We start from the raw sequence: 14,116 nt of genomic DNA, 5'->3' as shown, positions 1-14,116 counted from the left end.
GCAGCTGGCAATTTGTATTTGAAAGATCTGGCATATTAGATTCTTCCTCCGTGGGGAATGCTGCATCATTGATGTTTGATGTTTTTAATGTTGTTTTCATGGATGCTTTTTTGCTGATTTTATTTTTGCTGATTGATATATTTTATGAAAATGTTGATTATAAATAAGTTAATGAATAGGTTCATTATCTTCCCAATCGGGTATGTAGATATTCCACATGCATGGGCTTTCTGATTTGAGAGATAGTTCAATTACATGATTCCTCATTTGCATTCCAAAGCAATATGGTCCTGGTGGATAGTGCCAAATCTTTTCTTGAATGTTTGAATGGTCTAAGTATGTTTAAAATCACAGCTACAGGGTGTTCTTGAAATAAAAACATCCCTGATGTGTACAGTAAACAGTGAGAAGTGATCAGTAAGCCCAGATTTATTTTGCTCAAGTCACCATGATGTAAAATAATTAAACTGTTGCGTATTACTGACATCTTTTCACATAAGGCCAGTTTGTCCAATTGAACAGATGTGTAAACACCTCGTAAATCACACTATTCATCATAGTAAACAAAGACTCCATGGTAAATGTGTGTGCTCTGTAATTCCACACAGAGAAAAATGTGCAACTCCAGAAATATGTGACCCGAAGAACCTAATACATTTTTATGATGTGGCAACATCTGTTAAACAACCACTTTACATAACTGCTGTACTGTTACAGTTTTGTGAAGTAGAGATAAACTGCTGTGGCCTCAAAACTGAAGCTGGCAGGTTTACTCATAGCACCATAGCAGCCTTGTGGTAGATGATCCTTGGTCTGAAAAGCATGGTCAAAATTAAAGTGTTCAGGAACTCAGACCAGACCAAATTTCATAAAATCATACACCAACTTTACTAAAACAAAACCCTATGAGAAAAACTCTCTTGTAGAAATAATTACACTGATAAAGGTAAATAATTACACAGATAAAAATAGCTCAGAAGGTAAGAAGACAACAAACACTAACTTATCCAACTAATTAACAAACGCTTACACTTAAATCTCACTAGGCTGAGCAACGGAACAAGATGCTGTCAAAAGCCCAAATAGATGCAGACCTCGGTTTGGCTAGCTGCCAAGAGCTCCCACCAATCCAGGTTTATGGGAACTTAAGACCACCCAATTACCTTGTGACACCGGCCTTGAAGCCTTATTGGAAGACAGCTGTATGTAAGCTCATTATTTCTGAGGTTCTAACCCATTCCCATAAACCAGTCTTAAAGGGGCAGTATCACCATAAGCCTCTTCGGAATAGTTCAAAAGAACAGTTTACACTTTAAAGTTCAAAACGTCTTCTCATATGTACAAAGAATATATCTGTCCCATAAACACTGCATAAGATATAACTATGGTGTATCTTGTGTATAACAAATAAAGGTCAGCCCAAGGCATGTGGTAGGCCATGCTCTGAATCTGGTTGTCTTGAATGGGCAGAAAGTGCTTAATCTGGGATAGTAATGGCCACTTCCCTGGTACAGGGGTGGGCAGTGGTTGCAGGCCAGCAGTGCTGGGGCTCAAGCACCCCAGGAGCAACATCTGGCTGGGAGCCAGCAGTTGGGAAATCTCTGGCCGGCTGCATGGTGTGACAGGAGATCCCGCCAGCCAGCAATTTGAATTCTGGCAAGGTGCGTCTCACCGTGGGTGGGACTGCAACATCAGTCCTTTTTCATGGTTGGGTTGGATCTACTCCAGCTGAGATTTAGGCTTTCAGCAGCTTTTCCCCACCACAGAGGTGAGGGCCTATTAGGATGGTCTGCCATCAGAACATTCTGGTCCAAAGGAGGTGCAGAATACACAGTGGCCTGCTGTGACTTTTTTGCAAAGCATTTTGAGGATAAAATTGTTTGCATCTGCTGGGACCTCAACTCTGGTTTTAAGCAGATGAATCTAAAAAGGGATCCAAAGCATTCCTTAGCCCTGTTGTGTTGGATGAGTTTCAGTTAGTACAGCTTAACCAGGTGCTTGGTTTGGACAATGAGCTGTGCACCTTGCTTCTCATGACTGATAAAAATGGGGGATGATGTTGTTTGGCTCCAATGTGAGGTCCTGTGGGGGTCTCCCACTGACCACATCAGTCACTGAGTGGGGTCATATGGAGATCTGGGATGTACTGTCAGCAATATACTGATGACATGCAGCTCTATTTCTCCTTTACATTTGCAGGTGTGGTGGTGGGTGTACTCTCCAACTACGGGAGCAGGTGCAAAGCCTGGGACTACTTCTGCATCCACTACTGTCATTCTGGACACAAGTAGCCTAGATGGTGCAAATTGTCTTCCATCAGTTTTAGCTAGTGATTCAGCTGCAAGCCTATCTAGACAGGCTTAGCCTAACGTCTGTTGTCTACATGCTGGTAACTAAAAGGGTGGCAACATGAGAACAGGCCTTTTCAGTGGTGGCTCCCCATTTGGGGAATGCATTCCCCAGGGAAGCACACCTGGTACTATCACTGCCTGTTTTAGACACCAGGCTGAAACATTTATGTTTACCCAGGCATTTGGTTGTTAATGTGGAGCGCATTGGCCTATCTGTAATGCTTGTAGTGGGGTGGGTAGGATTTGTCCCTGCTTAGAGATTTTTAAAATATTAAGTGGCTTACAAAAGCCTTTAAATAAATAAATAACATGGATGCATTACCTTTTTAAGATAGTCTCTCATTTATGACTTTTAAAATGTGGTTTTAATGCCTTTGATATTATTTGTAGCTTAATTTGCAGGTTCCTTTGAGACACATTTTGTGTGAAAGCCATCTAATAATAATAATAATCTGTATATTTCCCCCCCTTTCTCTCATATTCCCTTCTTGCTCCCCAGGGAGCCTACTTTTCCTTTTGCTGCCCTGCCTTCTGTCTGCCCAAAAGACAAACAGGTAATCAGTACAATTGTTTCCAGGTTGATTGTACTTGCAAGGGCTCTAGGGCACCCAATAATATGTTAGCTACAGTGTTTTCCATCAGTTGCAACTTTGGGACCATTTTCAAGGGCAGCCCTGCATAAAACATATTACAATAGTCTAAACTACAAGTTACCTGTGTGTAGATAACTGCGGCACACTTGTTGACACTGAGTACAAGCACTTTTAGCCACTGAGGTCACCTGGGCTTCAGGTAACAACGACGACCCCACAAGTACCCCCATACTATGCATCTGTTCCTCCAAGAGGAATGCCTGTCTAGAACAGCCTGTCCTACCAATTCCTGGTGTTGAGGCTGCCCCCCACCCCAAACAAAATTCATCTTTGGATTCATTTTTAGTTTATTGACCCACATCCCGACCATGAGCGTCTGCAGACGTCAATTCACCACTTAGACTGTCTTTCTCAATTCAGATGGTACAGTGAGATGAGAGTTGCTTCAAATCTCTAGATGACAGCTGCCAGCAGAGAGAGATATTATATCCTGGGCAACAAATTCAAAACTGGGCATGATGCTAATCAAAGGGAATTTTAAAAACTGAATTTTAAAAAAAGTTTTAACTTGCGTCATTGATTAACATCCTCCTCCACTATGGAACCAGCTTGCATTAAAGTATATAAGAAGTTGGTATGTTGCAGAAAATAAAATGGGAAAAGGGATGGAGGGGAAAGAACACACACACATCCCAGCCCAAACTGTTTGATTGCTACAATGCAACTTGTCAAATTATTACGTCAAATCTGTATAACAATTCATGCTAACTATTATGAACAAACCTGTCCGCATTCTGCTGTTCAGTGTAAAAGTCAACATCCTGTCAATGTCCCTGTTTGTATTGGTTTTTAAAAGTTTCCAGCCCTTACAGCAGTGTGTGGAGGGGAATAGTCTCCCCATCCCTCCCTTCTTCCTCCCAGCACAACAGGATGCCAAAGGAAGAACATACCATTCTTGCCAAAGGTCTACGCTAATAGCTCCCTCCTCCTTCCATCCTTCTATTTATTTCTGCTTTCCCATTTCCCATCCCTACTTCTTTTCTCTCCCACCTAAGGCTCCCTCCCACCTAAGGCTCCCTCCACTCCTACCTGTATGAGATCAGATCTTGGGTTCCCCACCTGTGTCTTACAGCTTTGAAAACAGTAGAGAAAGTGTGGGGGAAGTGTAGTGAAACATCAGAAGCATAGGTGAATAGTAAGACAATTGAGCAAGATAACTATTGGGCAAGTCTGTAGAGCCTTACTTAGTTTCTCACTCTTCTCTATGACCAGAAGGGAGAACAAATAATGAGTAGATATTTGCAAAATAAGCAAATATATCAAAATGTCCTTCATTTGCATGAATTAATGTACATAGCAGAATCACCTTTTTAATTGCAGCAGAAACTATGTTGTCCTGGCACAAATTTAGTCCTTCTGTATCAAACATCAAAAGCTCCCATGTAATCCCACTGCCTCATGTTTATAACGCTTAAATGGGAGTAAGAGTGACCTATCATCCTGATTTTTTTGTGACAACAAGCAAGAATATAGATTGTAAGGCATTTAGATATTAGATATGTTGTATAATGATTAATAAAATAACAATAGCATAGCAATATCATAGGCACCTTGAAACGATTAGGGTGTTAGCTTGACTATTATACACACTTTCCATTGAATTCAATGGAGCTACTTTCTTTCTTTCTTTTTATAAATATTTTTATTCAGTTTTCAAACATAAAATAGAAGATCATTTAACAGTTACATAAAAACCCTTCACCAAAGAAATAACAAACAAAAGAGACATACAATTACACCAACAAATAATATAGCAAAGCAAAAAACAAAGAAAGAGAAAAAGCACAACTGTTCATAACCCTTTTTTTGTATAACTAACTGGACTTCCTCACATCTCCCTACCGTGCGTTCTTTGTATTAAAAGTGCCAGCAAATTATTACCTTGTTTCATTTCTTAATTTATACTTTTCAAATGTTATATTTCTAAACTTCAAGTAGTTTTTATCAAATAGTTGTTACTTAAGTTTAAACATATTATTACTTTAAGTTTCGATCTTTTCTTGTATATCACTTAATTTTATATATCTTTCAATCGAGTTGCTGGAACCTTAGTTTTCTAAATCGTGCAATTTCTTAACATTCATACAGTTTGTAGTGTTTTTGTAAATAGTCCTTAAACTTTTTCCAATCCTCTTCCATTGTTTCTTCTCCCAAATCTCGGATTCTGCCAGTCATTTCGGCCAGTTCCATATAGTCCATCAGTTGCGTCTGCCATTCTTCCAGTGTGGGTAGATCTTGTGTTTTCCAATGTTTTGCAATAAGTATTCTTGCTGCTGTAGTTGCATACATGAAAAATTTTTTGTCCTTCTTTAACACTTTCTGGCCAACAATGCCCAGAAGGAAGGCCTCCGGTTTCTTGGTAAAGGTATATTTAAATACCTTTTTTAACTCATTATAGATCATTTCCCAGAAGGCCTTCACTTTTGGACAAGTCCACCAGAGGTGAAAGAATGTCCCTTCAGCCTCCTTGCATTTCCAACATTTATTATCAGACAGGTGATATATTTTTGCAAGCTTGACTGGAGTCATGTACCACCTATATATCATCTTCATAATATTTTCCTTCAGGGCATTACATGCCGTGAATTTCATTCCGGTGGTCCATAACCTTTCCCAGTCCTCAAACATGATGTTATACCCAATGTCCTGAGCCCATTTTATCATGGCTGATTTAACTGTCTCATCTTGAGTGTTCCATTTAAGCAGCAAGTTATACATTCTTGAAAGCATCTTAGTCTTTGGTTCTAACAATTCTGTCTCTAACTTCGATTTTTCCACCTGGAATCCTCAATGGAGCTACTTTCTGAGTAGACATGTATAGGACTGCACTCCCCAAAACTATTCTATCAATAATTTTACTATTTATAATCTATAAATACACAAAATACACAAACTTCTCTTTCTAAACTTCTCTGCACGTAGCATTTGTGATTTACTGTTATGTTCAGATACTACAAGTGGGTTAATTATAATTAACCCATTTAAACATTTAAATAACTCACAAATTCATCTTAGGTATTTTCAGTCATTTGCTGAAAAGAAAGAAATATTTCTTACAGAATCCCCTAAAGTAAGAATTCCATGAGACAAATGAAAACACCAGCAGAGGGAAGGGAGAATTTATGTTATGGGTAAAAATTCTCATTAAACAGATTTGACGCAATGACAATGAAAATACTCTTTGGAATGGAGACTGGGACCCTAAGTGTGCCAAAATGTTCAGATGAACATGCTTGAGACCAAATCCCTTTAGGTCTCAAGTAGCATAAGCAACTGACTTTGTATTTTCACTTTAGCTACCCAATCATGTTCCCTTTTAAATATCACAGTTTTGATCACAGGAAGCATTCATGGCTGCATGAGGCATGCAGCCTAGGAGAAAATAAACTGCAGCAGCATCTCCACTGACTGCTCCATCCATTCACCCTGGAGTCAAGATATGTAGAGCTTTCAGAGAATTCCATGGGAGGTGACACATTCCTGCCTCCTGCTTTTCTGATCACCAATTCCACACATATTCACATCTCACAAGGTCGGATCAATGCTGCCTTACAAGCAGCTAGAGGAGCCAAGGCAACCGGAGGCAAGAAAGCTTCCAGATCCATTAAAAGTAGAGTGGGAGGACAACGTTAACTCCTCTCTCTGCTCCGCAGAATCAGGCTAGGTGAGCAAGGCAAAAGGAAGCAGGCAGGGGTCTGAGAAGATGCACAATCTGCTCTGTAAGCGAAGGCATCTCTTTGGATACCCAAGACAAGCAGACAGGGGTAGGAGGATGCCTTTTCCCTTGCCGTACTAACTACCCCAATTCCCCCCCTTTGCCTGTAGGGTCTCGTATGTCTCCCAAATCACGGATGCTATGGAAGGGGCAAAAGTCCGCAACCATCGTTTTAGATCTTGGAAAACTGTGCAGGAAGAAGGCGAAAGAGGTCAGAGGCGAAGTCTGGAGTAAGTGACATTCCTCCCTTCGAAACAAGCCTTGCCCCTTCAATATGCCGGGCAGCTGCCCTTGCTCCGTGCGCTCCCACCTTGCCCTAGATCCCACAGCCTCGCCCCCCACCTCCATCCTGTGAGTCTCCCCTAGACTTCGTGGGAACTTGCTCCACCCAGGGTCCAGAGGCGAGAGGTGAGCAGCTGCCGGGGTCCACCGGCTGGCGAGGAGGGTTTTTACCTCGAAAAGCTGCGGGATCTCCCTCTTGGCCAGATAGTCCTTGGCGTCGCAGGTGCTCATGCCTCCTGGCGGAGAAAGGGCGGTGGCGCGGCCGGGGTTGCTGGCTGGCTGGCTGCTGGGCGCTTCTGCCCGGCTTTACCGCGGGGCAGGGAAGGGGGGCGGGTGTTTTCGCCTCGTTCGCCCCGCACTCGAGAGCCTTCGTTGTCCTTGCAAAGCGCTCGCTCCCGCAGGGAAAGGGGATCGGAGAGGAGGAAGAGGAGGGAGAAGAGACGGAGCCTGAGCCAGCACCTCCCCTCTCCTCGCAGCCCAGCCCGCGCGCCGCCAGGCAAGCTGGGTGGTGCTGGGTGGCGGGAGTGGGTGGCTGCTGCTGTTGGAAAGGAGCCGGGGAGGGGGGTGACTCCGGATCGCACGATGCCGCCGTGCTGTGTGCAAGCCAAAATGCACACAGGCGCCGCGCCACCGCACACGTGGTGTCCCCTGAACAAATTGCCAGTACTATCAAGAATAATAATCTCCAGGGGAAGCTCGTCGTCCGAGATAACCGACTGGGGTGCGCCCTGCGAGGGTCAGGAAGTCTTTCCTAAAGCGGATCCCCCTACCCCCACCAAGTTTAAGGGCGAAACAGTTGAAGAAATTCAGGGTTTCCTCTCTCGCAAACACACAGAGAGACGCCAGAGCTGAGTTTCTCTGCTCCAAAGGAGCTTCTCTCTCTCTCTCTCTCTCTCTCTCTCTCTCTCTCTCTCTCTCTCTCTCTCTCTCTCTCTCTCTGTGTGTGTGTGTGTATTTGCGTGTGAAAGCGCACGGACAAGGTGGAGAGAGGAAGGAACCGGCGAAGAACCTAGGGCGATGGGTTCGTGTTCTCAAAGGGCGGCCAGAAATGATCGCCCACGTGGAATTGGCTGAGGTTCTGGTACTATGTTTGGTTCAGCATGTACGTTTGGCCTTTATATAAATGCGTCGCAAGTGTGTTTCAAAAGCAGCCACGGAGGCAGGGCAGGGATAGTTGGATCGGGGCAGTGCAAGGAAGGGTGGTTTAACATGTTGCCCCCACGTCGATTACTGCCCCCCTTTAAACGCCCAAAGGGCTATTTGGCCAAGTTAAGGAAAAATTTAGGAATACGCCCGTTTCTGTTGGGCAAGAGGACAAGACAACCTACCGCGTGCAGAGCCAAAATCGCCTCCATTTTTGACAGCCGCCTTCGATTTGACAGCCCTGATGGCTCCCAAGGAGCAGTTATGGTGTTAAGCTGAGGTGCGTTCTGAATGCCTACTACTTTCTCTTTTCTATGCCATACTTGGCCCTCATACCAACTCTCATACCAAGCCAACATATTGTACAGTCATATGCAAACATCTTCCTTGCTCCTCCTGCCTCTCTCAGACTGTCAGTTTCCTTCAGCTGGGAATAAGGCCCTTGATACCCTGACTAGTGATAATCAGATGACAGTAACTTTGCATGCAGCGAAAAGACCAGGGAGTATGTACCACAGAGCCCCAGTTAAGACCATAAACTGAATAAATGATTGAGGCCAAAGTGCTTGTCCTGATAACTGGGAAATATCATATACAAAAAGTTGCAGTAGAACTTCCCTTTGTGGGACATAGGATCGAGATATATATGTGTATATGTGTGTGTGTGTGTATATATATTATTTTATATATATATATATATATATATATATATATATATATATATATATATATGCAGGTTTTGGTGTCTTCGGGTGTCTTCCCGTGTAAGAGTTGGGGTGTCTAGGCGACGTTTCGACGAGGTCTCACTCGTCATCTTCAGGCTGGTGCTTTCGGCTTCTTGTTACTGGAACAGAGCAGGATCTCAGTGTTTGAGTTCCTATAAATACTGTTGAGGGGGTGTGGTGTATAGCCTCCAACGTTCTGGGCAGAGAGGAGGTTCCCAGGTTAGTGTGTCTTTTCTTCTTTTGTTCATTAATTACTTGAGGGATATCTTGAGTGATTTCTTGAGTGATATTCTGAGTACCACTTAGGAGGGTCATTAGGTGTGGATTAGTTGCTAAACTCAAGAAATACACCACTGTTGAGGCTATACACCACACCCCCTCAACAGTATTTATAGGAACTCAAACACTGAGATCCTGCTCTGTTCCAGTAACAAGAAGCCGAAAGCACCAGCCTGAAGATGACGAGTGAGACCTCGTCGAAACGTCGCCTAGACACCCCAACTCTTACACGGGAAGACACCCGAAGACACCAAAACCTGCATTCCTGTACCCGTGAAAATCTACGAAAGCATATATATATATATATATATATATATATATATATATATATATATATATATATAATTGTGCATGTGTATGTATGTGTGTGTGTATACACACACACACACACACACACACACACACACACACACACACATACCCCATGATCAACCATCATGGGGATAAATGTAGCTTGCTCAGAACAAAATCTGACAGAAATTGTTGTCATACAGAAACAAATTCAATTCCTGCTTTTCAGATGCTACATCTTGACCTTTAGAATTTATATAGCAGTAGTTCTGTTTTTGTCAATAAAATTCACTGGCGTTCCTTTCCCCCCTTTCTGATCAACATGCACACTGCTCGGATGGAGGGTGCATCTGCATTCTAAGGAGTTGGCACTATAGCAAGTTAATCTTCTGATCACATAGTGTGATCTTTTATTGTTTGCAGGGAACACTCAGAGTGAAGGGCTTGTCTGACAATGCTGAAGCTCTCTGTAGACCAAATCCAAAAATATCAGGAACAACAGCTGGGAAATATATGGCAACTTAAAGCATGCAGAATATGTCTAGCTAGATCAACATAACAATTGACATTCTGGATTGGATAATTCTAGCAATGCAATGCCCTTTTTACAGCGACAACTAACAGGAGACACCCTCAGGAAAGTAAAAATACCCCCTTAAAAGGAAAATTGACCTTTCTTTAAAATCTTGGTCTCATAACCACAAATGCATAGACAGCTTGGCTATTATCCTGAAGCATTTGAAAATACATTTGTGAAAATAATGAAATCATCATTATGACCACCTGTCCTTTTAACGTAAACAGGGTACTTGCCAATTCCTGACTAGCTTTGCTCTCTAGATCAATCCCTCTATCTCAGTCCATATTCGTTTGGCCTTTTTCATCCTCTCTTGCCTACCAGTCAGGCTCTCTGGCTTATCCATGCTTGTAATGTGACCAAACCAGTGTTCATCCAAGCTTCTTTCTATTACTGCCTCCCTTTTGAGCCAAATCCAGATGACTTCACAGTAATGAAAATGAACAGTGCCATTTGATGATTTCTAGAATCTTTCTTTGCCAACTCATTTCCATGACACTTAAGGGTTGCCAGGTCCTTCCCTGGAAATGGGCTTCAGTTTTATACTCCAGGGGTAGAGAATCTCTCAGGCCCTCTGGAGCTCTCTTAAGACACTCTCCAGGCCACACCAACACACAGGCTAGCTATCCCCTGTCCACACCTCTACTCTGTGCCCTTCTCAAGAGTTTTTGCCTGGCTGGAATGAGTTCTTGAACTGTGGTAATGCCTCTTACTTATCCAGATGGAGATTGGAGAGGAGCCTCAAGCATGTATTATAGCTGAAATGTAAGTTACTGTGCAAAGGTTAGAGTAACAACCATTGCAGGACTCACTTTTGCCTCTGGCACCATGCACCACTTGCATGTGGCCACTTGCATGTGGCCACCAAAGGTTGTCCATGATAGAATGTGGCTCTTGTGCACCCCTGCTAAAAATACTTGGGAGTAAACTCTACTGAACTTACCGTTCATTTGAATTTGTATGCCGCTTACCCTCAAAACTGTGGCCGAAGTGGCTCACAACATATCGAAGGAGCAATAGCGTGCATCACTTTACGCTTGCTTACATTTGAATTACACACTTGCCATTTTACTGCCCATTTGCCCACTTTGCAGAGATTCTTGCAATCACTTTTTATAATATCCTTCATGAACCATTTGGTGTTATTGGCAAACCTGGCTACCTCACTGATCACCCCTAACTCTAGATCAGTAATGAACAAGTTTAAAAGGACATATCTCAATGTCTCAACTTTCTGCATCCATCCATAGGGAGAACTACCTAGTTACTCTTTTCTGGTTCCATAACTAGTTATTGATCCATAAGAGGACCTCTTCTGTTATTCCATGATTGCTAAGCTTACTCTGGAGTCTATGGTGAGGTAATTTACCAAAAGCTTTTTGAAAATTCAAGTACACAATGCCAACTGCCTCACCTCTATCTATATGGTTGGTGACATTCTCAAAAGAACTCTAAAAGGTTAGCAAGTACCTTGCAGAAGCCATACTGGTTCTTCTATGTGCTTGGTAATTCTGTATACTGTATAATAATGGCTTCCACCAGATTTCCTGAAACAGACTTTATGCTAACCAGCCTGTAATTTCCTGGATCTCTTATAGATGTCTTTTTCTATTTTAAAACAAATTGGTGTTCCATTGCCAATTTCCTCCAGCCCTCAGGTATAGAGGCTGATCTTGGAGACAAGTTATATATATTTGTTAGGAGATAAGCAATTTCACATTTTAGTTCTTTAAGAAATCTTAGGTGAATACCATCTAGACCTGGCAAAGAGTCAGTTTTTAATTTGTTAATAAAGCTTCTTGTCACCAATATTTCCCTAGTTCCTCTGACTCCCTTCTTGAGAAAGTTAGTTCAGGCACAGCCCTACATCTTCCACTGTAAACTCTGGATGAAAAAAAAAATCCACCCGTCTTCTCTGCAATCTCATTTGAATATGAGTAGAATATGAAATACCTCTGCTCATCTGCTGGGTGTAACTTGGGGTGCTTTCAAATGAAGGCTTAATATTGTAAATGGGTCATTGGCATCAGTTGTTTGTTTGTTTGTTTAAACTTAACAGATTTCCCCCAGAAAGGTTAAATCCAGAACTCATGCAGGCTTGGCCTTTTTATGCAAGTAATGTATTGTGGATACTGGAAAAAGGTTATGTGCATGAGAAACATCTGTTCTATCTGGTAGCACCCCTGAGAAGCAGAATAGCCTATCACCCTCCCCTCCAGCCCTGGGCATCAGTCCCTACCCAATGCTGAAGAGCTAGACTGCACTCTGTATCTGATATCATCTTCCAATACTGACTGTCTCTAACTGGTGTTCTGTTTCTTGTTATCTCGATGGGGACATTTGTCCCCAGCCGACCTTCCTGCAATCTTTTTTGACAAATGTCAAAGTCTCACATCACATACTAGCTGGTGTTCTTCCTTGCTTTCTTCATTATTGGAGCCTTTGATTTTTCCTAATGTTAAAATATACTCTTCCACCCTTTAGGCTACAAACTTACACACAGTTATAACTAAGTGTAAGCCCCAATGAGTACAATGAGACTTTTGAGTACAGTATGTAGATTTGTGTAGGGGTGTGCTGTTTGATACTTTCTTTTGCTAATTTGTTTTCTGTGGGGATTGGAGGGGAGAGAGTGTTGTTTCAGGCTCAAGAGATTCAGTAATATCACATGGATGTCTCAAGGGTCCCTCTCTGTCGCAAATGATCAGTACATATAATAAGAGTAAGATGCCAGAGAAGCATGCAAATATCAACTCAGTATGCAGCAGCTGTTGTGATGAAGGTAAATTCCATGCTAGGGATCATTAGGAAAGGGACTTAGAATAAAATTGACAATATTCAACTGCAAATCTATAGTAGGGACACATTTGGAATGCTGCATACTTTTATATTGTTATGAGTTTGGGGAAAAGGAGTAGACCATGGGTAGGCAAACTAAGGCCCGGGGGCCGGATCTGGCCCAATCGCCTTCTCAATCTGGCCCGCGGATGGTCCGGGAATCAGCGTGTTTTTACATGAGTAGAATGTGCCCTTTTATTTAAAATGCATCTTTGGGTTATTCGTGGGGCATAGGAATTCGTTCATCCCCCCCCCCAATATAGTCTGCCCCCCCCGCAAGATCTGAGGGATAGTGGACCGGCCCCTTGCTGAAAAAGTTTGCTGACCTCTGGAGTAGACTGTATGCAGAGAGCCACACTAGTTTCCTGATGTGGGAATCTTGTGGGTGATGGGCCATTAAGGGAACAAAGAAATGAGTGAGGCCCCTCCCTCAACTGGCAGGTAGTTAAAAAGACAAAGCCAGAGTTGAAGGCAGAGAGTTTTCCAGTGATGTGAGTTAGAGGAAAAAGCAGTAAGCTGGAGAGAGTGTCAGAGTGATGTTAGATTTCTGTTTGAATCCAAGGCTGTGGCTATGAGGGAAGCAAGGCCCTTAGGGTGCTAATGCTGTCAGCCCCTCCATTTTAGGCTCAGGTCCTGTTGTGGGAAACAGGATGGACTAAGTGGATGTTTAGTCTGATCCAAAATAGATTTTTTTTGTTCTTATGCATTAAAACCACGTATACCACTGGCTATCTGTTTTTCTCCCCCCCCCCAAACGTTTTCTTACATTGTTGCCAAATTTCTTGGCTCTTTAGCTTCTTCAAGCTGTATGACTCTTTCCTGAGTCTCTTTCTGACTTCAGTCATCCTTAGCCAGGCCAGTACCAGAGGCCAGATTCATAAAAACCCAGCAGGTTTGTGGTGGCCGCAGCTTTGCAGCCATCATCATTAGTGCTGCCAAATACTGCATCACCTCACATGCCACAGTTTTGGGAGCACAGCAGTAGGCCTTAAATATACTTTAGTTCTCCAGGGTGTGATCCAAAAACTTCAGCTAAATCATTATCTTGCTATAATATGGCGTCTCAAGAGCTCATTAATCTGTTCAGTTCCAGTGATCTCTACATGGCCAGGTGTGGCTTATCGGCTGTATTAAACCATCTCATAGCAAGGAAAAAGATGGATTTGACGGTAGCAAAACTGCATTCAGTACTACACTTTTAGGAGAGAAAAGGAAAAAAAACAGGGATACACACCAGGGTTTGCAACTGAATATCAGATAAG

The 14,116-nt window shown here is 42.7% G+C and overlaps 2 protein-coding genes across 2 annotated transcripts in view; one reads left to right on the top strand and one right to left on the bottom strand.

Moving 5' to 3' along the window:
* AK5 (adenylate kinase 5) overlaps positions 1 to 7,870 on the bottom strand; it is an 88,525-nt gene extending 80,655 nt beyond the window's left edge. Inside the window, exon 1 of the mRNA XM_081193798.1 lies at positions 7,173 to 7,870. Within this exon, the coding sequence (XP_081049924.1) occupies positions 7,173 to 7,232 (60 nt within the window). The 5' untranslated portion in view covers positions 7,233 to 7,870. The remainder of the gene's footprint in view (positions 1 to 7,172) is intronic.
* The window catches only part of LOC308586812 (uncharacterized protein), a 29,392-nt gene that overhangs the window by 4,298 nt on the left and 10,978 nt on the right, over positions 1 to 14,116 (top strand). Inside the window, exons 2-3 of the mRNA XM_081193921.1 lie at positions 2,851 to 2,905; positions 6,830 to 6,949. Of these exons, the coding sequence (XP_081050047.1) occupies positions 2,851 to 2,905; positions 6,830 to 6,949 (175 nt within the window). The remainder of the gene's footprint in view (positions 1 to 2,850; positions 2,906 to 6,829; positions 6,950 to 14,116) is intronic.

Source organism: Podarcis bocagei (genome assembly GCF_964188305.1).
Source record: "Podarcis bocagei genome assembly, chromosome: 5".
NCBI classification, from domain to species: Eukaryota; Metazoa; Chordata; class Lepidosauria; order Squamata; family Lacertidae; genus Podarcis; species Podarcis bocagei.
The sequence above is the reverse complement of the archived record's forward strand: the minus strand, read 5'-3'. Positions and strand labels throughout refer to the sequence as shown.